The sequence below is a fragment of the Lissotriton helveticus genome, chromosome 10, assembly GCF_964261635.1.
Source record: "Lissotriton helveticus chromosome 10, aLisHel1.1, whole genome shotgun sequence".
NCBI classification, from domain to species: Eukaryota; Metazoa; Chordata; class Amphibia; order Caudata; family Salamandridae; genus Lissotriton; species Lissotriton helveticus.
Genome location: NC_136071.1, coordinates 530,669,651 through 530,696,369, shown reverse-complemented (window position 1 = coordinate 530,696,369; position 26,719 = coordinate 530,669,651). Strand labels below are relative to the sequence as shown.

At 45.5% G+C, this 26,719-nt stretch overlaps 1 protein-coding gene across 2 annotated transcripts in view; it reads left to right on the top strand.

The window, feature by feature from the left end:
- The window catches only part of NPRL3 (NPR3 like, GATOR1 complex subunit), a 343,712-nt gene that overhangs the window by 65,794 nt on the left and 251,199 nt on the right, over positions 1-26,719 (top strand). For both annotated transcript variants that reach the window (XM_078663075.1, XM_078663074.1), the window contains 2 exons: positions 88-217; positions 18,918-18,992. In XM_078663075.1, the coding sequence (XP_078519201.1) occupies positions 88-217; positions 18,918-18,992 (205 nt within the window). The remainder of the gene's footprint in view (positions 1-87; positions 218-18,917; positions 18,993-26,719) is intronic.

Below are 26,719 nucleotides of genomic sequence, written 5' to 3'. Positions count from 1 at the left end.
TCTGTTACGGTTTCCCAGTGATGCCCCCTTCTCTCGCTGCACCGGTGACGCTCAAAGACCCATTAACGCTTCTTTGTGGTTTTAAAGGTTTTCAGATGTTATCCTTGCAACCATTTTGGCTACCAAGTCGGACATGTGCGGCAAGAAGTTCGAGCTGAAGATAGACAATGTGCGCTTCGTCGGTCACCCCACCTTGCTGCAGCATGCCCTGGGACAGGTACTGTTGGTACGAATGTGTGCCTTTTTGCTTTTGTTGCATTTACTGAGACCTGATAGCCAGATGTTCGTTTTGGCTTAGTTCAGTTATGTGGTCTGTGAGCCATTGTGTATGTGGGGGAAACTGTGTAAGGGCATAACTACTTTTGTCTACAGTGTTCATCTTACCAACTGTGTGTTTCCAGTACCAAACAGTAATTGAGTTGTCAGTACAATTGGCAAGTTATCTGCATACCATGAGCTTGAATCACTACAGGGCCAGCTTAGCATTTCTTCTGTCTGAGATTGATAAATTGAGTGTTGTATGGTAGGAAGTCCCTACACAATGTGCGTGTTACAAACTGTTCATTATTATGATTCTGGCATTTCTAGTAGGTTTTCCTGTATAGGAGCCCAACATTATAAGTTTCAAGAGAAGACCTTTCTGTTATATGGGTTTGCAGCACATCAATGGAGTGCTGGATCCTATTGTTTAACAGGGTTAATCAAAGCTGTGTCCTTTTAATGACAAAAAGGCCACAACACTACTAACAGTGGTCGCCGAATGTATGGAGTGTGCATGGAAGTTCTTGGTGGGGTACCCATGCACTGGGGTTCCATCTCAGTGTATGCGTCCCTGAAGATCGTAGGATGCTCTATTGGGATCAGACCCATGGGTAATTGGTGTTTCTTCCTTATCTCTGCATATCCCTTTGTCACTGCTCTCCTATTTCCATTTTCCCTGTAGAATTATTTATAAAGCCAAGTACACCTGTCTGACTTTGAATGTCCTTCCTCTGATAGGTGGGGAAAGAATCGTTGGCTTTCCATGGGCTTGGCCCAAGTTTCAGGTTTTCAGAAATACACACTTTGGTCAGCAGACATTAGGTCCACATGTAGGCTCTTTAAGGACTTTGGTTTCTTTCAAGTTTGTCCTCCCCTTTGAATTCCAAAATGCTCTTTCTTTAGTATTCTGGAATTTCTTGTTTCTATTCTTATTAGCCTCGCCTGAGTGTTCCCCTTGAAATCATCAAGATAGACTTGGGATCTTTGGTATTCAGTATATTGAAGATGCTGTTGCCCCCTAAACGTTGAAGTAGTTAGTTGCGTCACAGTGACAGTCTGTGGGTTTGTGGTCCTCTGAAGGCCATGTTTGGTTGCGGTGTACCAACACTGTATTTGTGCATCAAGTACTTGGTGCTGCCTTAGGTACTTTTTCCATTCTTTTGCGAAAAAGACGGAGCGTGAATGGCTTGTGTGCTACAGCATACACACATATGTCTATTGATGACGGTGCGTACACAGTGATTCTGATCATTCAGATTGCTATTTGATGCTATGATTCTCTTTGTGTGCACAAACTATATCCATTAGCTCTTGCTATATGAAATGTGGGTCATCATCGGTGGTTGTTGTTCGTGGGGTTACTAATACTCACTGTTGGGAATTCTGGAGAGTGTCATTCAGGAATTCCCCTTGATTCACAGGGGATAGTAGATGCCACAGCAATACTAATATGCTTGATGAGCTCTTCAAAAGGTGTGTTTCCTTGTTAATTGACCCACTAGAATATTCTATGGCTGACATTAAGCCAGAGGTGGCTGAGAAGTGATAGGAAGAGTATAGAGATCAAGGCGGAGCTGTGGACCAGACTCTAGAGTCCCTCCTTTCCTCCATCTCTCCAGCTTTTATCCAGCAAGGCCTGATTTCTTGACTCACTCTTTCCAGGAATAGAAGTGAACAGTTCGGAACCCTCCCTCGGACACTGTCCCTGTAGATAGCAGACATTCACCATCGACTATACTTGTTTCCTTAAGTGTTTGAGTTGTCATACATTCTCACCTTTTTCCCGCTAGAAGTTAATGTATTTGTAGGATAGGTCCTCTGCCCAGTTGTTGACGTGATGCTATAGCCATCTCTGTAGTACTTGGTCCTACTTCAGATGCTGTGGGCCTTGGTTTGGAGTTTTGCTGCTACAGGCCTTCTGGTTGTCCCAGTGGCTTAATTGTCAGATTGTCGAGAGGGCCTACCCCTTGTATCTTGAGGGGGTTTCTTTGGCTCTTGGTAAGTTCCTGGATGATCCCTTACCTGGCATTGGAATTTGTGTCCAGGTGATAGGTGTAAATGTGATGGGAGGCTCTATTAATGCAGTTTTCCTCATTAGTCCACTGGTCAAGGACTTCTACATCTTCTTAGACATGCAAACTCCTATATTTTCTGAGTTGCAATTTGGTAAAGATTTCACTGTGCTACCAAAACTGCAGAATTTGGGTGTGCCTGTAGTACATAATAGTGGGGTGTGCCTGTAGTACATAATAGTGGGGTGTGCCTGTAGTACATAATAGTGGGTCAACATCACAGGAAGACAATGTCAGTATACAGATAGCTAAATCAGACAGTGCACAGACGTAGTCTACAACACAGACTTCAAAATAGACTAAGAGGCCCCTGCCGTTGCCCTTCTTTCAGTTGGGGAATTGTTGACGATTTTCACTACTAAGATTTACACACTATGCTACGTAATTCACATGAATCAGAAATTAACCAGCATTAACCGCCAGTATTGTGGAAGACTTTAGATGTAAACAGAGGACAGAGACCGACCGATAAGGCTATGATATACTCACAGACTACCATCCTCACTTATTTCTGCCTTGTGCCGCCCCCTTCCCTGGTCTGTTTAACTGCAAGGTGAGGCTTCTTAAATCTTCTTAAATCTTGGACCCCTGCCAATATCGGTGTAACATTGTGGCATGTCCGGCCATTTACCTTGTCTGTCTTCTTCTCCTACTTCATCACTATTGATCAATTGGCTGCTTGGCCAGAGTCTAAATTGAAAACAGAGCTGATTTAGCCAGAAACCGGTCCCAGGATGCTTGTTTCCGGTCCAGGGAAGACATGGCTTGGCAGTTCGGGCTGGACTGTTCCCATGAGGCACAGGCTCAGACTGATTTTCATATGGCCATGTCTTAACTGGGGTGGTATAGTGAGCTAATGATGGATTAAACCCAGATCAGTTGACTGGGGGTGAGTGCTTGCAATGTTCAACACTCCGTCCATAATCCCCTTTGGTTTTGCTGCATTGAACATTGCAAGCACTCATCCCCAGTCAACTGATCTGGGTTTAATCTATGCTTGTTTTTTATACCTCTTTGCGCATGAGGTTAGAGCGAGGGTGGCTGGCAGAAGCCACACGAAAGCTCGGCTCGCCATGGGCTCCAGGTTCCAACGGGATCACGAGCTGAACAAGAGCCACGCTACAGGCTCGAGCCTGGCTCGAGTTTTCAGTGGCCCTGCCCACCTCTATTACCGTAATATCGTGCATTGTATAGTTTTTATAAAGAATATGTTCACCTTTCGATTACATTAATTAAGAACAATTACAAATTATGCTCCTTAATCTGAAATGCAGCCTTCAAGGCGACCGTTTGTATCCTGACTAGGGAATTCATGTTTTTTTTTTTTAATTGCTGCCGTTTGTTAATGTGAGACGTGTTCATTTTTATTAATATATTTTTGCCGCTTCCAAAAGCTGTAACAGGTGTTGCGATTATACATTTTAACGGTGCTCACCATGTCTATAAAATATGCTAGAATGATAGTCGGTTTATTGACTTTGGAAGGATAAAGCGGCCCAGCCTGGAGTGATAGTCGCATCTGCCGGTCACACACGGGTGTCAGTAGCGAGGGACCAATCCGTTGAGCATTCTTTCTAGCTTCTTTCCAAGTGCATAAACAAAACTTTGACTAGCAGTAAAAAAAGCTGAAAAACTCCGACATTTTTCACCGTTACTAAAAGCTCGAAGTCTGAGCAGATTCCCTAATAATGATGAGTCGTGTAGAGAAGCGCTCTAGTGGTTGCACGTCACGTCGGGACGTGACGGCGGCCATTTTGGAGGCTGCGCGCGCACCCGGCAGATAGAAGCGCGAAAGCCGGAGAACGAGCACATCGGCTCGGCGCTCCTTTAGCTGTACAGTAAATAAAATAGTGTTCTGCCATATACAGTCTCCTGTGGTCATTATGCAACTCACCATCATTACAATGGCGACGAGGAGTTTGGATCAAGCATAAGAACCATGAAAAAAAAATATATGGGAAAGTCAGCAGAGTACAGGAAACAGTGGAAGCTGCCCTGCTGACCCAGCCCCCCAGGCAACCACAACGCAGCGGTTTACAAGTAAGAAGCCACACAGGCAAACAGCATTAAGGAGCGCGGCAGAGCCCACAGTCTACCCCCACAGCACCCAACCTGGACGTGGGTGGAAGCAAGTAAGCAGGGGGCGCGCAGACGACTAGGACACCCGGGTGCCCAGTAAACCCACCACCTAGGGCGTCAGAGCTGGCTACCCCAGGGAAGAGTGAAGGGGCAGCCACCGGAAGCCCCCAGTCACAGACGGAGAAACAAGAAAGGGACAGCACACCAGGCAGCCCTAGCAGCCACAGCGGCACGCCACCCACAGAAAGGCGGGAAAGGATGTGTGCACAGGCGGCATCCGCGACAGCACCTGTACAATTCTTACCCAGACCGGGGGAACACCTCATGAAGTGGGAAGATTGGAGAGACTATATAGACAATTTTATTGAAGTGCTTGAAGACGAAAATGACAAAGTTCACCAGCAAGAGGAAGAAGCGGATACTGCTACATAATCTATGCCCGGAGGGGCTCAGAATCTTCAAGAATCTGGTACCTAAACAGCGGGGGAGCACAGATGATGACGTGTATGCTCACGCCATAGACGACCTAAATGAACACTATAAGCCAGCGGTGTGTGTATCAATTGACAGGTTCAATTTCCAGCAAAGGAAGCAACGACCAGGAGAATCAGTGGAAGAGTACGTGGCGGCGCTAAGAAAACTAGCGGCCACGTGCAAATATGACACGTTCCAAGATGAATTTATCAACGATCAGATCGTGATGCATACTACGAGCACAGCTGTGCAGGATAAGCTATGGGCCAGCGCCGACGTCACACTGAAGGAGGTAATAGTGATAGTAAAGAGAGCAGAATTGGCGCGAAGGTGCGCAGAGGCGGTGAAGAGAGAAACGACGGCCAGCCCAATGGTCAATAGAGTAGAAGATGAAGAGCCTCGCAAGGAATACAGAAGCAAGGGATCCTCATTGAAAGGACCGCAAAGGTGGCAAGGCAACTCGAGACCCCCGGAGAAACCGACAGGTAGCAAGAAAAACGCCTGTTACAGATGCGGGAGCTGGTCCCACGAAGCGCATGACCGGAAGTGCCCGGCGTTCCGTGCCAAATGTATGTACTGTGGAATCGTGGGGCACTACGAGAAGGTGTGCCGCAGGAAGTCATCCAGGAGTGTGGTGAAATACATTGAGCAAGAACAGGAGGTCCGAGAGGAGAACGAGGACGAAGATGTGGACACGGTACTTTGCATCTACGACCAGGTACTAAGCGTCGACAACAAAAGGTCAACCAAGCCGGTGCTAGACATGACGATCGGAGGAGTGCCAATAAGCATAGTGGCAGACACCGGATCGCCCGACACCATAGTCCAAAGAGCGGTATGGAACGAAACATTCAAGCCACACCTGGGCCCAGACCTGGAACGACTAGACATCCGGCCAGTCACGTACAATGGTGATTGCATACCCATGGTAGGATTCAGACCATTAAAGTTTGAATTCAGAGGACGAAGCGCACATTGCAAGCTGTACATATCGGAAAAGGGACCATCAGTACTGGGGTGGCTAGGCCAGGGTGACTTGGGCATCAAGTTGGATCTAGGAGGAAAAAAACAGATACTGCTCACAGAACCGGAGGCCTGGCCAGACCTGGACAAGTGGAAGAGAGACGTCCCCAAGGTATTTGGAGGCACAGTGGGAAAATTAGAAAGGTTCGCCCACAAGATAGTACTCAAGGAGGAAGCCGTACCAGTATCGCACAAAGTGAGAAACATACCACTGGCAGTGATAGAGGCAGTGCAGGAAGAACGGCAGGATCTAGAAAGGAAGGGGATCATTGAACCTATCACGTGCGCTGAATGGTTGGCGCCATTGGTGGTCGTCATGAAGCCCAGTGGGAAGGTCAGGCTATGTGTCGACCTGCGGGAATTGAACAAAAACATTGTCGTGGAAAAGTTCCCCTTACCAAGGATCGAAGAGATGCTAGCCAAAATGCGAGGGATCAAGTGGTACTCCACCATAGACTTGACCTCAGCATATCACCAGATTGCCTTACACCCGGAGAGCAGAAGACTGACGTCGTTTATCACTCCCTTCGGGTGCTACCAATTCAAGCACATGCCATTCGGCCTTGCATCGGTGGCGGCGGTGTTCCAAAAACTAATGCACCAGCTGTTTAAGAACATGGATGGCATCCAGTATTTCCAGGATGACATTCTGGTGATGGGTCGAGACAAGTTGGACCATGATGCCAAACTAAATAAGGTACTGAAAGTCTTGGCGACTAAAGGACTCACGGAAGAGTGGGCAAAGTGCCGGTTGGGCATGGAATCGGTGACCTACCTCGGGCATGAAATCGGGGTGCGAGGCATCACACCAAAGACTGAAAACGTAAAAGCGATTTGCAGTGCGCCACCACCCACCAGTAAAGAGGAGGTGAGGTCATTCCTTGGTATGGCCGAGTACTATAGTAAGTTTGTCCAGCATTTCGCGACAAAAACACACCACCTGAGAAAACTGACGAGAGAGAGCTCAGTGTTTCAGTGGACAGAGGAGGCACAAGGAGAATTCGAGGTCATCAAACAAGATGTGGTGGGAGCCATACCACTCAAGGGATATGATCCTCAAGGCAGAACAGTACTCACAACGGACGCCAGTGACAAGGGTTTGGGCGCAGTCTTGATGCAGGATCGTGGGCAAGGAGTGATGGAAACCCTCAGTTTTGCCTCACGCACGTTGAGTGACACAGAGAAAAAATATAGTGTCATCGAAAAGGAGATGCTAGCTGTCGTGTGGGCAACAACAAGGTTCAGACAATTCCTGTGGGGCACGCGATTTCAATCAAGAACGGACCACAAACCCTTGGTCAAGGTATTAACGTCCAGCGGACATGCGAGTGCCACGCCCAGGATTTCGAAAATGACACTGAAACTACTGGAATTTAGATATGATGTTGAGTACATCCCTGGCAGCCGGAACAAGGTGGCTGACTACTTAAGCAGAGTGGCAGCCATGGAACCTGGGGAGATGGACCAAGCAGGGGAAGAAGAAATGGTGGCCCTGATGGATGACCAGGAAAGGGTTATCAGTAACCAAGAATGGAGCGAAGCCTACTAGGAAGACATCGCATTGCAGGAAGTGAGAACATACATCACAATGGGATGGCCAGACAAACGACACATCAAGGAGGACTTAAGACCGTACTACGAAGTCAGAGAAGAACTATCAGTGGGCGATCAAGGAGTTTTCGTTTACAGGTGGGACAAGGTCATCCCTCCAACAGGCATAATTCTCAATCTACTGACAATACTCCACGAAGGCCATTTAGGGATAGGAAAGATGAAGTCGCGGACCAAGCAAAATTACTGGTGGCCAGGCATGGACCTAAGGACTGAGCGCCACGTCAGGGAGTGCATGCAGTGCCAGGGAGCGGACAAGACACTAAAACCCCTGAGACCCGTGTTGGGAAAATTCGTCCCGCACAGAACCCGTGGGAAGAACTGTCCATAGACATTCTAGGCCCGATCTTAGACGGACAAGGAGTGCAAAAGTATTTGTGCGTCCTCATCGACAGATATTCGAAGTGGCCCGAATTGAAGGTGGAGGAGGTTATGGACACAGAGACCATATTGAAGTTTTTGACAGCCACGTTTGTGAGAGAAGGAATTCCAAAAAACATCTTGAGTGACAATGGCCCCCAATTTACCTCCGACAAGTGGAGCAGCTTCATGGAAAGAAATGGCATTCTCTCCAAACACACCTCGATCTATCACCCTGCAGGCAACGGGTTGGTGGAACATTTCAACCGAGTAGTGATGGGGTCAGTGCAGGCTTCGATATCAAGCAACAAAGACTGGGAGAAGGAAATCTGGCACATGGTTTGGGCATACCGCATCACCCCCACCGGGACGGGATATAGCCCCTTCCAAATATTGAGAGGCCGAGACCCCTTCACGAAGGACAACAGAGTATGGAAGGAGAAAACCATAACAAGCAAATGGTCTCCTGCAGTGGTCCAGGCAAACTTGAAGAAGGCACAGGAAATATACGCCAAACACTACAACAGGCGCAGGAACGTGAAAGACACAGGCCTAGAAGAAGGCGAATGGGTGCGAGTCAAATTGGCGACGTTGCAGAGGAAGGGGGACAGTAAATACAGCAACCCTTTGCAAGTCAAGGAGGTGTATGACAGAGCAGCCTTGTTGAGTGACGGAAATGTATGGTCTCAGGACCGCATGGCAAGGTGCAACAAGGTACTACAGTGGAGTCTAGCGGGGTCGGCGCTAGGAGATGAGGAAGAACAGTGGAATGAGCTGGAACGTAATGATGAGGACATGGACTTGAGCAGGAGAGACAGGAGTGAAGGGCAAGGCAACAACAGAAGCCTAAGAACGGCGAAGGATTCGAAACCGAGAAGGTCAGTGGAGAGTGCGACCGCACAGAGCAATGAAGGAGGTGGTGCGGAGACTCAAGAGAGAGAGAGACCACCGCAGTCCCGGTGAGATGCACCCGGAGCGGTAGAACAGTTACGAGACCAGCCCGGTTCCAAGACTTTGATATGAGCGACGGACTGTAAGTTACAAAAAGTTTCATTGTTTGGAAAAAAGGGAGATATGTAGAGAAGCGCTCTAGTGGTTGCACGTTACGTCAGGACGTGACGTGCCGGCGGCCATTTTGGAGGCTGCGCGCGCACCCGGCAGATAGAAGCGCGAAAGCCGGAGAACGAGCGCATCGGCTCGGCGCTCCTTTAGCTGTACAGTAAATAAAATACCCACCCGCTGTTGTGCGTGTGTTTGTCTGTTAGCTTCCCCAGCTCCTTCAGCCCACCGTCCCATTCTCCATGTACTTTCACAGCCCCCCCCACCCTCTGTTGTCCATCTCATTGCCCTAGCCATGGATCACCAGTCCACCCAGTGTCCTTGTACTTGCCACCAACACAGCATCACCACACCCTCTGTTATCCGTGTGTTTGCCTCAGCAAATAAAATAGCGTTCTGCCATATACAGTCTCCTGTGGTCATTATGCAACTCACCATCATTACAAGTTGTTCGTTGTATTTGAACTACCATTGTGTTTTTTTACGTATGGTGTGATGTGTTTAATAGTATCACAGACGGCATGTCAGTTTATCACCAGCATCTAAAAAGTTTTGTTTGTTTTTTAGTTAACGGTTTGCACACCACAATGGGAGCGAGAAATGTACTTTATGAAAAGCGCGAGTAAAGCTTCGGTGTTGATGGCTCGTCTGCTCCACCATGTGGCTCCCTCTTGTAACTGTACCCATTGTGATGTTACCACACTTGTTCTTCGACAAGAGGCCGAAAAGCGACTCTCACTGTGTTTTTTTAAAACTTTGCAGTAAATATGTTTTAACGTCTCAATCCATCAAATGCGTTTTGTCGCGCTACAGTGTAATATTAAAATATTAGTTTAAAAAAACACGTTGCATAGTTTTAACTTAAACAGCTATTTTCTAATGCACGTAAGAGTAGATTTGGTCAGTACTTGAAATATAAAACATCTTCAGGGGACTCATCATTGTGTAAAGAAAGGCTAGGAGTGGGCTAACGTTATATTGTCAAACAAAGGGTATGCAGTTCCTTGAGGGGGAGGGAAGTTATTGTCAATAAACCGGGAGAGGGGCGATTCGGGGATCTGATCCTTAAGGAACAAGGGACCTCACGTACCCAAGCCAAGTGAGTGTCATGCTTCATCATCGCCCGGCAGCTCCTTGTTGGGCTGGCACTGCAATGCCCAACGGGACCGTCCCTTTCCTCCCTCCCTTCTAGGAACTGCATACCCTTTGTTTGATGAAACCTGTTTGGGTGTGTGTATGCTGTTCCTTTAATCACCCTCTGTCCCTCCTTTATATTAACCTCTTCGCTGCGGTGGCTATTCTGCCGCAGCGCTAGGGGGGTGGGGGGGCCGCGCAGCACGCCCATGCTGGTGACGGAACCGCTCCGTCACCAGCCTCTGTTGAGCTGTGCTGATGACGAAGCGGTTCCGTCATGGCCCCGCCCGCTCAATAGAACGCGGCACGCAGGCGCGAAATCAGCGCCCGCAGGCGCGTCGGGCGGGCCATGACGGAACCGCTCCGTCATCAGCACAGTGCCACCGCGGCTGATGACGGAGCGGTTCCGTCATCAGCATGGAAAGAGTTAACTAAGATGTTTATTGACTGGTAAGTAAAAGACTTCTCTGGTGAGGGAAATATAATTCGGAAGCCAACCATTCTGCAATGCAAGTATACCAGCATTTTTCAAGACTGTTCCCATACCTGTAACATCACATTACAAGTTTTTCACAGCTTCGTTACTGTGCTTGTTAAAGACACTGGCACTATTTCGACGCAGGGCTGCTGTACTGCTAAGCAACATTAGCAGCGGTTCTCATTAGGGCTGGTTTATTTGGTCTCGTCTAATACAGCGCATGCGCTGCCTTAAAAAAAAAATTAATAATAATTTTTATTGCCATTTCAAGAATAACAGTACAGTAGTAGATATTAAGAATGTAGCGTAAGTTCCATTAATTATACATCATGTCATGGAGTAGAATAACATCTGAGTACATGCTACACCAAACATTATTAAACAGGATCTCATTATTACAGGTTGGTAGGTAGGGCTAGGTCTGGGTCTATGCAGGGTAGTCGATGGGCTGTACCGACAGTTGGGAGCTCACTCTCAGTTTCAGCCCTATGCTGTAAATGGTTCTATATGCCAGCCAATGATTTAAACTGGAAAACTCGGGAAATATAACTGGGGTACACTGTGTCTTATGTGTAGTCGCATGAAGAGGGCCGTTGAGTTACCACTCTCTGGCTAAGCCTTGGGTCACGTCTTTGCAGGGGGGGGAACCCGGGAACATCGCATAAAAGATGCTGCGTTCGCCGTCTAACTTAGCACATGCGCTGTCTCTTGCAAGACCTTTTGTTACCTTACATTGGGCTTAGAGCCGCGCTTTGCTTATATTGGTCGGCTTCTTTGTAGCTCTTGTTTGCTTGTTTCTTATTCATCAGCTTCCATGGGCTTTCCTTTCTGTTCTTGGGTTTGTCCCTCCCATAGCCGCATTACTGTGTCTGTCTTCTCGCTTTTTTAGGCTCTACTTTTATTTTTTTGTTTAACACAAGAGTGCTTGTGCTTTCCGTCCATCTCTCTTGTGTACTTCTCCCCCTCAATGTTCCCCTCTTCCTCTTCCACCCACCCCCCTGTTGTCCAAGTGCTGCCTGAGCCCTTGCCACCCACCCTCTATTGTCCTTGTGCCCACCCCAGCCTTTCGAACCCACCAGCTGTTGTGCGTGTGTTTGTCTGTTAGCTTCCCCAGCTCCTTCAGCCCACTGTCCCATTCTCCATGTACTTTCACAGCCCCCCCCCCACCCTCTGTTGTCCATCTCATTGCCCTAGCCATGGATCACCAGTCTACCCCGTGTCCTTGTGCTTGCCACCAACACAGCATCACCACACCCTCTATTATCCGTGTGTTTGCCTCAGCCCCTCGCCCGCCAACCCTCCTACATTTTTCATGTTCTTGTCTGTGTATTTCCTCTTCCCCTCCTGCCTTCCCTTCAATGTCTTTGCACCCCCCTCAGCCCTTCCCCCACCCTACTTTGTGTGGTTGCCCAGTCTCATCCCTTGTACCTGTACTTCCCCAGTCCTAGCACCCACCCACCCTCTGTGGTCTTTGTCAATAGCGGCCTGTCCCCTGCCAGAGTGGCGGGCTGGGCTGGAGGAGGGAGCTGGGGAGGTGGGGAGGGTGGTTGGGATACAAATTAAAAATAATTGTAAAAAAATTACTTACCCGTTCACTGCTTCACGCTCTTCCGGGCACAGGCTCCTAGAATGCACTGTGGCCAATCATGACGCTACAGAAGAGCAGCATCAGGATTGGCCTGAGCACTGGGACTTTGCGCTCCCAGGCAGACTGGGAGCCTGTACCTTCCTTCTCTAACCCCAGAAACTAGCTGGGGACGGGGAAAGCTTCACTGCGCATGAGGGTTTGGCTGGCCTGAAATAGCTGGCCAAACCCTCATGCACAGAGAAGGGACAAGGGCGTGCACTACCACTCCCCCACCACAGTGTCATCCCCCTGGACCCTCCCCCAAGACTTGTCAGAGTCCTGTGGGGGATTAAAATAAAACGATAATAAAACGGGTTTAAAACCTGTTTTATTATCGGTTTATTTTTCAGGTGGTGGGGGGTGACGCTCCTCCACCCTAAGGGAGGGGCCACCGCTGATCTTTGTGCTTGTCCGGGTGCTTGCCACAGCCCCTCCCGCCCACTCTTTGTTGTCCTTATGCTCTCCGTCCCCTCCCGCATTTCCCCCTACTGCACCCTTCTCCCCCTTCCTCTCTGTTGCCTTGTCCTCCAAGCCATTCCCCTAACTGTTTTTTTCCGAACAAATGGGAAGCGCGTTGGGGACAGGGCATGGATGAAGGGAGGAAGGGCTGGAGAGGGTGACACAGGTGGGTCGGGGACAGGCGAAGGAAGAGCACACAGCTAAAACGAATTAAAATGACATCCCCTAAAGCAGCCAATCCAAATGCCCATTATACAAACAAGAATCATTAAAAAAGCACATTCGCACTGGCTGCCTCATAGTGTTTTTTTTTATTAGCTTTAGCCATGCTGCACAGCAGCCGCGCTGCTATATAGCTTGGCTACAAACCATCGACAAAGCCAATAGCCTTCATAGGTGAGACCAGTTGCCTTTACAAATGCTTGTTTTTAGTGAGACCGTTCCAAGCACTTTTCTGCATAGCTGATGTGCTACCAGACATAGGTGCTTGCTGGACGTCTCCGCCAGACAGGTATAATTTCTTTGAGACCTTAGTTCAGACAGCATTGGGTTCCCTTACAGCGTACTGAGTCTGCCTTTGAGAGATTGGTTATCTTTCTCAGCACAAGGCCACCTGCATGACCAGATTGGCAAGACCCTGGGAGGAACTTTTGCCCACGTAGTCCAGGCTCCCCCTCCAGGTCGGTGTATGCTGATTAGTTCCATTTGGTTACGGCCATTTAAGCACCCAGCCAACTTTGAATCCATATTTTGTTTCCCTTTAAACTTTCACCTAAATTGGTGTATGTTTAACCCCAACCACGAACCAGGAATCCTTTCTCTGTATGCCAGGAATCGCTGCTAGATATGAGGCGCCCAATATCCATAACAAGTACCCCCATATTTCCTTTTTTTCTTGGCTAACATATTAACATCCCTACTTGTCTTTAGCAACCCAGAGTACTGTAGCAGCTTATTTGTCGGCCTTTCTCACTACACACACATTCTTACCACTGAACACTGTACTGAACTTCTCAGCAGCAAGTGACCACTTCTGTGGTGGAAGTTGCTCTTTACAAAATACTGCAACACGGCACAACACAACATTACCTTTGCCACCACAACACTCTACATTATCCCCTGGTAATCTCTTCCCCACTTCTTCTACCATCACCTAACTGACTATTTTTCAGCATAAAAACTAGTGACATGCAAACTACAAATCCCAGCCTTCAAAACTTCTAATATAGCCTTAGAGCCTGGTGTAGAAGACTTTACCAGCCATTTTTAATTCCTGCTCCAGGGTTCGGCGAGGGCCTTTAAGAAGGGAGTGGGCCTTTGATGGCCGGTAGAGCTTGCTAGGGAGGGCTCTAAGGCTATTAGAACATTCCACTCCTAAAGGGCAGAATGTTCTAATTTGATCACAACAGCTGTGAAATGAAAAAAACTTTGGAATATTGCTGTCTGGGCTTCTATTAGTCATTAGAAGCCTGGAGCACTCCATTGTCTTCAATGGAGCGCTTAACATTCCAGTGTTCCAATATTCTTTCTCTTACTAACTGATTGCATTTGGCAATCCAATATGATCCTCTTGCAACTTCCATTCTACTTGTCTAAAACTCCTCGTGCTACTTCCTGGTTCGGCTCCTTCTGCTACACGGCCCAAACCACTGAGCCAACTCCCTCCAAGACATTCATTGGATCTCCACCTCTCCCACCTGCCAAAGTGATCTGAAAATGCACCTTCTACAGCTTTACAGCAGTCACCCTGAGTCCTATGTGTCCCTTATTCACCAATTTTCCTTTGATATAACTATGTGAATAAGAGGTAAAGACGAAAAGTTTATTGTTAGGGTCTGAGTTGTGCCTCAGTCGCTGAGCCACCCCATATAATTCCCACAAAACAGAAATAATGTAACGTTAGACTTTTGCTATTGTACGGCAATTTGTGTGAAATTTATTTTTGACACTAGAATAGATAAATAATGTTGGGGTGCACAGAAAGTTGTTTGTAGGTAACTCGGACCTTGGTGCACAGACATGGGTCGGTTGCCACTGCAAGTTGGTGAAATTTCAGCCACCTCTAATGGAATCTCTAAAAATGTACACAATCAGTAGAGCTCTGATTATAACAGGTTTGGAACTTAAAATGAGAATTATGTCCAAGTCTTGTCTGGGACGTCAGTAAACAGCAGTGGTAAACTGTTTTAAGGTCCGCTTGAGTGTACCATAAGGAAACCTTTTTAGATAAGTACGATGCATCTTTTTTCTACAAAATCTAGAAAGTTTACTGGATATTCATGCCAGAACCCTCTTCAAGGGCTTCTGCTTCACACTTGTATCACAGTGTCCAGGATAGTGCTATCACCAGGTTTTAGTCCAAAAGTACAAGAAAGAAGAGACCAATGGGCAGGTTATCTGCTTCTACAGCACCCTGGTGGTCCAACCTGATAAAGACCAGACAAGCACTCCCTGTCCCCCAGGTCCAAAAAGATTTGAAGACTCACTTCTTCAAGGAAAGTCTAATCTGCAGTTAAGTAGACCTTCTACACGCATACACCTTCACGCTTCAAGAAGAGTAACGTGTAACTTCAAAATAAGTTAGATGTAGTTGTTTCACTCTATATATCCCTTCCTGACTCCTTAGATTCCTGTGCATTTAGAACTAGGTCTGCTTGTTATAAGTACACATTTGTACATACATACAGAAGATTAACTGTTTTATGGAAGTTGGATTCAATCAATCGAGAGTGATTTCTGGACTCTTTAACCGTCTCCAAACTTGCTGTCATTTGCATTGTGTTGGGCAAGAAATTAAGATTGGTTCCTCACCACTTGTCGCCAGTTAGCTAAGGGTGGATTTATAGTCATAGTACTTGACTGGTAATCTTAATTAGGCGGTCAGCATCATGCTGGGGTCAGGGGGGCTTTCAGCACTCTCTTATTAAAAATCTCATAAATATCACCTCCTACCAGTGCTTTCTGTTATCCCCCATTAAAGAGAGCAAAATAATTCCACCCAGTGTGGGGAGAGGCATTGGGCTTCAGTCTTAACCGCATCACTGCGGCAACTTTTCCCGCTGTGCGCGGCCATTTTAGAAACCCCGCAGTTCATGACGAGCTCAGCTCGTCATGAGCGCACGGCAGGTTAAGCTCATGACGAGCTGAGCTCGTCATCAGCATGGAAGGGGTTAAAGAAAACAACTAAGGGATTCACACTCCTAGGAATATACTTATCGGTGGCTTAGGCTCAGTGTTCAGAGGGTGATGATGGCTCCTCAGCTGGTTGGGCAGTGGAACAACTTGACATTTTGGTCCCAACACCCTTTTTGTTGACAGGACGGACCACCATAATTAAGATGGGCTATCTCCCAAACAACTGTGCAATTACTCCTACAAAATCCCCCCTTTTTTTTAACATGGCTCGACTTCTTAACCGCATGCGTGCGGGCGGAATTCCGCCCGTACGCTGAGTTTTTTTAAATCGCACTTTACGTGACGAGCTGGGCTCGTCATGAGCGTGCGAGGAGGCTACCTCATGACGAGCCCAGCTCGTCATGAGCGTGGAAGGGGTTAATGCAGGGTTTCCTATGGGATAGGAGTATCCCCGGGAGGCTTGATGAATAAATGTTTCAACACCCCATTTTACAGAGACCTCTGCATGGTCATACTCCTGGACCTTACAACTGGTAGTAGTAAATGAATAACAATATGGCTTGAAGTCGAGCTCTGCCTCTGCAGCTAAAGGATGGTTGAAGGGAACTTTTCAGACTTTGCTTTCTTCGTGTGGCTGAGCATTTTAACTGGGATGTATGCCGTTACAACGCATGCTTTTTCCACGCATGCCTTTACAACGCAGGTTTCACAATGCAAGTCGTTACAACGACTTGCGTTGGGGGGCGCTGGATAGTGAATAGTTTAATTTACTATTCCAACTCCAGTCCCCGTGGATAGTAGGGAAGGTTTTGGATAGTAAATCAAACTATTACGTATCCTACAGTGCCCTCCAGCGCAAGTCGTTGTAATGACTTGCGTTGTAAATCCTGCGTTGTAAAGGTACTGCGTGGTAAAAGTTGCGTCGTAAAGGATGTTTCCCTTTTAACTGACTTCTCATAGCCACTATAAAGGTGCTTAAGCTGTGACGTCAAATCCTGAGGACAATGAGCTGACGGGACTAATTCACCAGAATTCCCCTTTATGGACAAGTGTTACACCGGGTCAAGTATTTACTTTTTATACTTTTAAAGACTGAGGCAAATAGGAGTCTCCAAAGGCGGCCGGGGGGGGGGGGGGGGGCGAAAGGAGGGGGTAGGGGCTCCTTGTATCTCACACCACTCTTGGTTTCTTGGTGGACCTTCAGTCAGAATTTGGCCTCAACAAACTTTTATGTTTTGATATCTATAGCTCTGTAACGCCCTGTCCCCATTCATGAGTGCTCAGGATTGTCTGCCTTACTCTAACACACTAGAGACCAAACTCTTGCTGGGAGAGATGGGCAAGCATGAATGTTCCCAGCGATATCACTCCTTAGTGATCAGTAACCCGGATATGTTTCCAACTCTTTGAGGGTCTTCTGAGGCGGTCCTTCATTCCATCTTAGATGAAGATTGGCAGAGTGCTCCCACTGCCCCATTAGATGCCCTAATTCCTGCCCAGCTCAGACAGATCCAATTATATCTACCCGAGTCTATCTGATGTGCAAGAGGCTAAGGCACATTCAATGAGACACTTTCCTCAATGTGCGTGACACAGGAACTCTCAGAGGGAGACTTCCTATGTACAGTATGGCAATGGCGTTGGCTGATGTGGAGTTGCTCAGATCGAGACAGACATAGACTGCTGGTCAGTCAATCTCACCTTTAGGGAAACAGCCTTTACAACAAAGTTTTTACCACGTTGTGACTTTACCACACGTTTTTAAGCACACATGTTTTTACAACGTGTATGTGTTTACAATGGATGCCTTTACCATGCATTTAAGGTACGTTGGAGTTGTGGGGGGTCTCCCCTCGCCAATACATTGGTTTTAAATTAATAAACAATGTGTGGTAATGGCATCTGTCGTAAAAACATACACGTTGTAAAAAAAAAAAATGCGTGGTTAAGGCTTGCGACCTATTTCCCTCGTTGTTCCGTTGTACAGCCTCACCTTAAAGATGGCGCTGCGTAATGTTTTCTCAGATATATATGCCAATAGATAAATACAAGCATTCCTTCTAATTGGTTTGATTGTAGCCAATCTGGAACTTGCATTGAGCTGGTGTGATGTTAACTCCCCTGATTTAGACTGATGGGGTCTCGGAATGGGTCATTCATTGGCTTTGGTGGTCCCACTATATGAGAGGGGCTGCCTGTAGAAACATTACAAGGTGTGCAAGGCTGGAATTTACACAGAAGATTTGAATTGATGGGTATGGATTGGAGACAGCTCTAATGGTAACCAAAGCCTTGATTTCAGTGTACACTCATATTCATATCTACGGACACTTGTTGTCGATATATTGGATTGTAGTGGATGAATTTAGTCATGCGTGATTACCTGTGTGTGCTAGCCATGTTTATTTAACATGCTGACCTTTTAAAACTATTTTATTTAGAAATGCTAATAAAGGTGTTGATAAAAAGAGAATATGAGATTAGCAGGTCTTAAACTGACCGAATTTGGTTTAAAGAAGGAAATCTATAATTGTGTAATTTGATGTTCACTAAAGACATTATCTGTACAGGTTTTGATGATGTAGGCTATGTTCCCATTTTAAGAATAATGTCTTATTGCCTTTACTGGTTTAATTAATGCAGCTTCCAGCATTCATGCCCGTCCTTTTATAAGCATGGATGAACTGACTGCAGCGAGACAGGTGTGTGAGCATCAGGCTGAAAGAGTGAAGCTTCACTCCTTTGCCTTGTAATGTGGCATCTGATGTTTTCATGGGTGCCCTGGAAGATATCCAGCCAGCCTGGGCATTGGTGGATTGTAACAAGCTGCAGCAAGTCTTTTTATCTTTTCCAAATTGCATTACAACAATGAATTGCACGGACCTCCTGATGCTTGCATGGAAATCTAAATATTGGCAATAAAACAATATGAAGGAAGAACTGCAAATTTAAATTCGTGTAATTGTTAGTAAGGATGCCAAATTTTTTGTGCAGAATGCGGATCTCTTCATAACGGGTGAATTTGATAAATGTCTCCAGTGTTGGATCCAAGCAGGGGTATCTAGATTAAGGTGACAGGGGCTCTTTTGAAAGTCACAGCAGATGCTTGTTTTGCATGTTAACTCCTAAATCTGTTTTTTCTTAGGTGTCCAAAACAGATCCCTCACCAAAGAGAGAAATGCCAACTATGATTCTCTTCAACGTAGTATTTGCATTACGGGTAAGATTGTCTTTTCAGCTAAATGAATGTAAATGTGAATTTGGTTGGCTTTATGAAAGCCACTAGTTGTTTTGAGATCCAAAATCCTTTTCTATATGAGGGTCTTGGGTGCACCGTGCTGTCAAGAGAGAAAGGAAACAAGTGTTATGCTACTGGAAAGGAGTTAAGCTCTTTCGCCCTAATAATATCGTTTATAATGTTTTCATTGGTACACTTTTTAAAAAAGAAATCCGGTCTTCACCAAAATCATTTGAGGCTGATAGTGTGTTGATGGTAACAAGGTTCAGAAAGTGTCTTCTCTGTCTCATTTCCCATTACCGTGATTATTGCATAAGACAGTGAATGCCTTCATTGTAGTGTAAACATTGGTTGTAAATAAGGCTCCCTGTTTTCCGTTTTTACTGATTTTTACAGATAAATATAGACAGAAACCCATTTATTTTCCTGTCTGTATTTATTTTTAAACATGGATAAAAACGGAAATTGGATTCTTTTTTGAGTGAATCTAAATGGTGTCAGTTAGGGCTGGCAAGCAAATGACTGTATAGATTGGTAGGCAAGAGGGTTAGTAAAAGAAAGACATTTTATTAAAAAGGCTTAAACAGTAGTAGATATGTACAAGGTTGATACTAACCCTGGGCGGAGAACTCCGCTCCGCCCGCGGAGTGTGTGGAGTTGTGCCTACTCCGCGGAGTAAAAACAACAATTGATGGACAGAATGCAGATCAATGTCATACATTCACCCCAGTACAGAGATCTGGGCCTAAATCCATCGTTTTCTTGCACTCCACACCACCCCAGTTCAGACATGGCCATATGCAAATCAGCCTTGACCCTGTGCCTCATGGGAGCAGTCCAGCCCGAACTGCCAAGCCATGTCTTTCCTGGACCGGAATCAAGCTTCCTAGGACCGGTTTCTGGCTATCAGCCGTCTTCAGCCAGGATATCTTGACTCCAGTGGTGTAGAGAGCATGGGACTCACGTCTGAGCATACCCATCCCACTCGGGGTGACAAATGCAAAAACAACAATTGATGGACAGAATGCAGATCAATGTCATACATTCACCCCAGTACAGAGATCTGGGCCTAAATCCATCGTTTTTAGGCACAACTCTGCACACTCCACGGTGAAACGGAGTAGACCATCCCCCGCCTCCACCTCCATGGAAAAAGTACATTAAATATACATTAAAGGTAAAGAAAATAAACACTTACCTTGACTGCGGCGTCCCCGGGCTGCCGTCATCTTCTTCCTCGGTTTCACAATGATCTGCGCAAGCACGCGCATGCACATTTCTTTCAAGGAATGCCCGGGCGCATGCTTAGATTATCGTGAAACCGAGGAAGAGGAGGACGGCAGCCCAGGGACGCCGCAGTCATGGTAAGTGTTTTTTTTTTTACCTTTAATGTATATTTAATGTAATTCTTTCTAGGGGGGGTGGAGGCGGGCGGTGGAGCGGAGCCGAATTTCCACGGAGTTGGTCCCCAACTCCGTGGGCATCCGCATAGTGCTGCTCCGCCAGCTCCGGCCGGGAAATTATGTGTAGGTTTTCATGTAAGTGCATTGACTTATCATCTGTGGGTTTTCATATTTATCGGTTAAATAAATGTGGAAATATACTAGTTTCAGCTTAATTTTTCCACAAAACTCAAAATAAACATGGATAAATACAGATAAAATTAGCAAAAAAGAAATATGGATAAATACAGATGGAAAAGCCCACCCAAAAAATACCAAAAAACCAGGATCCCCAGTTATAAAAAGGTTTAAGAGGCTCCATGCAAATGAAAAAGAGTGCAATTGATGACTAATACACTTTAACTCAGAATGTGTAACAAAGACTACATTAAAAGAGGAAACCATAAAAAGTCCCCATTTTGATATAAAAAAAATGTTTTTCTCTATCCATTCCCAATTTTGCAAGGCTGTCAGGTGGCCCTTATCTTGTGTGACACCTTTAACCAGTTCTTGTCTTTTGACCAATAAATCCTTGCCTGTGGGGCTTAATGTATTGCTTTCACCATTGTAAGTGTTAGCTAAAAAAAAATCCCAGCCAAAAAATGCTTGAGACCAAAAAACAAACACTGGCTGAAAGCGCCCCAAGGATCCCTGCAGGTACGCAGTTATGCTTCTGTTCCTATAACTGATTTAAATGTGTCCAAAACTAACAAGCATTTGCAATACAATAGGTCTCGCATTTCGAGAGTTTAAGCTTTTGGCATTGTAAATGACAATGCCTTTTATTTATTTGTTTTGATAATTAATTCATAAATAAAGAAGGCATTTTCATTTACAATGCCAATAGCTCAAACGCTTGTAAATGCGAGACCTATGGCATTCTAAAGTACCGCCCGCATTTGTCCCTGCTGCTTGGATAGTGAAGGCGCGCATGGTGCTCTAAATGTTGCAGGAAAGCATGTTGTGCCTCCAGTAGGAGAAATTCATTAACGAAAGTAGTGCTTACGACTAAAAAAGACATACCATGTCACAACAGAAGTAAAAGGGCCAGTCCTCATGGGAGGTTACAATTGAAGATAAGGCGGTACTAAGGAGGGACTAACAAGCCTATTAACAAATCAGAAGCCAGCATTTACAAAGGACAGTGACACAAGCCAATGAAAAATGTGGGCGGTCAAAGGGCGGAGCATCAAGTCCAAACTCTAATACAGCATGCCTCACAGAGCGGCGCATGCGCTGCCCAGGCTTGACTAAAAACGGCAGAAATTGATAGGCTACTCATGATATACCGGGGAAAGTGTGAGATCTCTTTGATGGAACGCTACTGCACATTGAGGCCTGCAATATTTTGTGCATCATATGTGTCCGTGCTTTACATCACTTATAGGCCCTGTTGTGCGCCCCTTAGCTGTACATCATCCTGTGCTCACAGGATGCGCAGCGTGGTGGCTTGTGATGTTAATTCTATATGACAATGTTCTTGGATGGAATCCAAGGGATGTCATGGGAGGATTGGAATCTGGAGGGAGTGGCAGTTACTGGGAGACTACAAGAATGAGAGGTTGATGGCTGAGGTGTTACATAAAGAAGACTTACCTCTCTCCTTCTGTTCCTGTAATTATTGATGGTGTCGCTTCGTTATACACAGTATCTATTGCTACCATGAGCCACACCAGTTAGAGCGCTTGTGGGTCACATGAACCCATAGATCTGTGAGGCAGGTCACCTAGTGGACCTAGCACCCCCTGCATGGACACCTCGCTTCACCAATGCACATCACCCAGTGCTTCACCGAGGCATGTTAGTCAGTCGTTCCTTTACGCACGGCACTCACTTCTCCCCTGAAGTTCATTAGTGGTGATCCCTGTTACACAGAACCTTGTACTTCCCTGCTGAATCATTATTCATTGTGATGCACATCACCTTGTGGTTCCTATTTCACACTATTTGGTTGCACATCACGCTTTGCCTCCTTCAGCACGTGGTGGGTCAGTGGCCGTACATGTGCAGGTATCTAACCTTTAAGTATAAATTCTATGCATGTAACGCTTGTTTGCACCTGGCAAGGACACAGAAGTGCTCCGATTTTCCATCAACTTTGTGGATGCCCTTCAAGAGGATGCTTAAAAGCGTGTTGCTTGTAGGACTGTGTTGCCCTCTGAAGGTGTGCCTTTGTGCATGCTCTTTACATGCATATTTGGCTGTGTGTTGTGAACCCCTGTGCGCGTGCACTATAACTAGGCCAATCCTGTTCCCTTTGCCCATGTTTCTTTTACTCTAGTGCTTAATACTGAAAGGTACCTCATTTCTAAGCTCTCTCAATGTCTCGGAAGAGAAAGCAGCCAAGGCACTGGAAAATAGCTTGATATACTGAAGATCAGATTTTTGGAGCTGAAATTAGAACTCTGATTCTGGGTTCAACTGGCCAATAGGCAGGACCCCTGGAATTATGCATAATTAAGGATTTGCCACATAATACTTAATCTGCTGCATAATATGCAGATTTTAATGAAAAAAGTTGTTTCTAGCACAAACAGATCAAAAGTTACTAATAAGCATCGGCAAGGCCAATAGGTCTCGCATATTCAAAAGCTATTAGCTTTGCCAATATGGTTTAGCCATGCTGTACACCAGCGTGGATGCTGTTTAGCATGGCTAAAAGTTAGTGGCTTAAAGGAGAGTTGAGAGGAGTAAAGTGGAGTAAATAAAAAGTGGAGTGGTGTAGAGTTGAGTGGAGAGAAGTGGAGTGTCATGGAGTGCTGTAGAGTGTTGTGGAGTGTCGTGGAGGCAGTTGAGTGTTGTAGAGTGCAAGGGTGTAGAGTATCATACAGTTGAGTGGCATAGAGCGTGTTGTGTGGAGTGGCATAGAGTGCAGTAGATTGTCGTAGAGTTGCGTGGAGTGGAACGTCATAGAGTATTATAGAGTGGAGTTACATAGAGGGAAGTAAAGTGGAGTGGCATAGAATGTCATTGGGTGGCGTAAAGTGGAGTAGTGGAGTGGAGTAGTGTGTCATAGATAGAGTGGAGTAAAGTGCCCTGGAGTGGCATTAAGGAAGTTGCATAGAATGTTGTATGGTGGAGTAGTGTTGTAGAATGGGATAGAGTGGAGGATAGGTTAATTGGCTGGAGCGCAGTGGAGTATCATGGAGTGGAATGACGTAGAGTACAGTGGCCTAGAACGAAGTGGCATAAAGAACAGTGTTGCAGAGTAGACTGATGTAAAGTATATTGATGTAGAGTGCAATTACGTATAGTAGAGTGGCACAGAGTGCAGTGGAATATAGTAGAGTGGAGTGACACACCTTAGATTGCAATGGTGTAGAGTACAGTGTTGCAGGGTGGAGGAGCGCAGAGTGGTGTAGTGGCCTAGAGTAGATTATTTCAGTCTAGAGTGAAGTGGTGTAAAGTGGAGGAGAGCAGGGTAGTGTGCAGAGATGTAGAATAGAGTGCCATAGAATGCAGTGGTGTAGAGAGCAGTGGTACAAACTAGATTTGGGTGGGGTAGCGCAGAGTGCATTTGGCGTCGAGTGGCTTACAGATGAGTGGTTCAGAGTAGAGTGCAATGGTGCAGAGTAGAGTGGCATAGAGTTCAGTCACAGAGAGTGCAGTCTTGCAGAGTAGAGTGCCCCACAGTGCAGTGCTGTAGAGTAGAGTGCAGTGACAGAGAGCACAATGGTGAAGAGTGGCGTGGAGTGTTGCAGAGTATAGTGGCATAGAGTGCAGTGGTGCAGAGTAGTTGGTGTATAGTGCAGTTGCGTAGAGTGCATTGGTTTTGTGTAAAGTGGTGTAGATTCTAGTGGTTTAGAGTAGAGTGGTGTAGAGCTCCATTGCGTGGAGTGGTGCAGACTAGAGTACAGAAGTACAGCATGCATTTCAGTGGGGCAAAGTGAAGTATAGTGTCGTAGAGTAGATTGTTTCATTCATTCATTATTCTTTATTTCGGTTACACAACCTTAAAAGAATGCAATACAATACAATTTTAAAACATTACAATACAATATATATGTCTACACAGTACCGGGTTAAGATTAAAAGAAAACTAGCAGCAAGGTCCTTCTCAGTTAAATTAACACACATATTCGAGGAACGCTTAATAAATAACAGTTCATTAAATTTAAAATAATACTATAAAACAATAAAAACAAGGCATCAGGAAACACTGCGATCATGCCAATTCCTATTGTCATTATTCTAGTTTAAATTGCAGTATAAATCTAAATCAAATTGGATTGCATGCACCACTTGATAGTGATGTTATCAGTTCAGTTGCATTTATAATTACATATTGCACACATGTTCCAATAGGGATTACATATATACAATTAGTTCAGGTACAGTAGGGTACAGTTTAGAGTGTATTTCAGCTGCTAGACTACAATCATGCCGGCTATCTACTTACATTTTATAGCCATTTCTCTTCCTAACTATCGCTACTGATAGGAGGAAGCGACTCAAACTGAATACTATTGGGCGTGCAGTATCTCCTTTAAACACTCTTTCGCCATCTTTAATGTGGTGAAGACCCAAGAGTTGGCATATGGGTTTTAACCATTTTTTCCTCGCCTGTAGGTAAGCGGGACATATAAATAGCACATGGGACTCATCTTCCCTCAGGCCCATTTCACATAATTCACATAAATCAGATCCAATACTACCTCTTGGTCCTTTATTGCAGTGCCACTTCGAAGTCCTAGATTTAATTTGAAGGGCACTATAGCGAAATTTTAAGTATAACGATTTGGCCATAGGTGGGTAGATTTCATCCATAAAGGATTCTAGTTTCATGTCCATTTTTAGTTCAAAGAACCTGAGGGTCAGAGTCCCCAAATTGGGATTTCCCAACATAGAATCTTTGATATATTCCCAATACCTATTCTTTAGCAGTTTCTTAGAATTATTGGTAATCGAATCCGGGTCTGACCAAAAGCTACTTAACCCCAACTTTGTAAACCACTTTTCGATATAGGCCAACCATATTAGACATGTGGAGTTTTTTATTGCCATTATCTCTTTTAACGCATCTCTATAGTCCACTAACTCGGCAGTGGACCAAAGACGAACCCAGTATAACAATGGGCGCAATGCAGCGTGGTCATCTGATCGGCGAAAATTAAGATCCCATACAACCGGAGTGAGGGGAGTGGAGGCAGGTACACCTAACAGCTGTCTGATGAATTTGTTTTCCTGAACTAAGAGCGTGCCTTTCGAAACATGTCCCCAAAGTTCTGCACCATAAAGGGAAGCAGATTGTGCTTTGTATTTGAACAAACTGATTGCTGGAGTGACTGATTTATAATAGCTATTTTTGTGTTTGCTTAAAATAGGAGCTTGATTCTGGACTAGTCTGATCTTTGAGGTTTCTAATTGAGATTTCCAAGATATTTTACTATCTAAAGTGATACCCAGGTACTTAAAACTTTGGACTTCTTCAATTTTTTCATTGTTTATGGAGAAAGTTTTATTAAAACCTTTATGTGGGTTGATTGTCATGACCTTGGTTTTGGACGAGTTGATTTCAAACTTCTTGTCCTGACAATACAACCTGAATTTATTAAGAAGGTTCTGGAGTCCTTTGGGGGTTTGGGAAATTAAAATAGTATCATCCGCAAATAATAATGCCGGAACGGCTTGACCACACAACTTGGGAGAGTCATGCTCGCAGCCCAAGAGGGTGCCAGGGATGTCATTAACATAAAAGGAAAATAAAGTAGGCGCCATAACACATCCTTGCCTAACTCCTTTCACTATATCTATTTTCTCACTCAGCTCCCCATTGGTCCCCCATCTGACTCTTGCAAAATTATTTTCGTGCAGCCTGATCAGTTGTTGGAGAATGTTCCAAGGGACACCCATATCACTTAGCGTTCTCCAAAGTTTCCCCCTAGGAACAAGATCAAAGGCTGATCTTAGGTCGACGAAGGCCACATATATATGGGAGTTCCTTATGTTAATATATTTCCATACCAAACATAAAAATCTAAAAACCTGGTCCACTGTACTAATTCTAGGTCTAAAACCAGCCTGGTACTTTGTAAGAATAGAATGGTCCTCGACCCATGCATTAAGCCTACTAAGGAGTTGGCGGGAAAAGATTTTTTGCAGCACATCGATCAAGCTAATAGGTCGATAATGGGATGGGTTAGACCTATCGCCTTTCTTAAATATGGTCATGATTTCTGCGCCCCTCCAGGTCTCCGGGATTGGGGCCCCTCGAGTTATTTTATTTGTAAGTAGATTAATATAGGGGGCCCAAATAAAATCCTCATG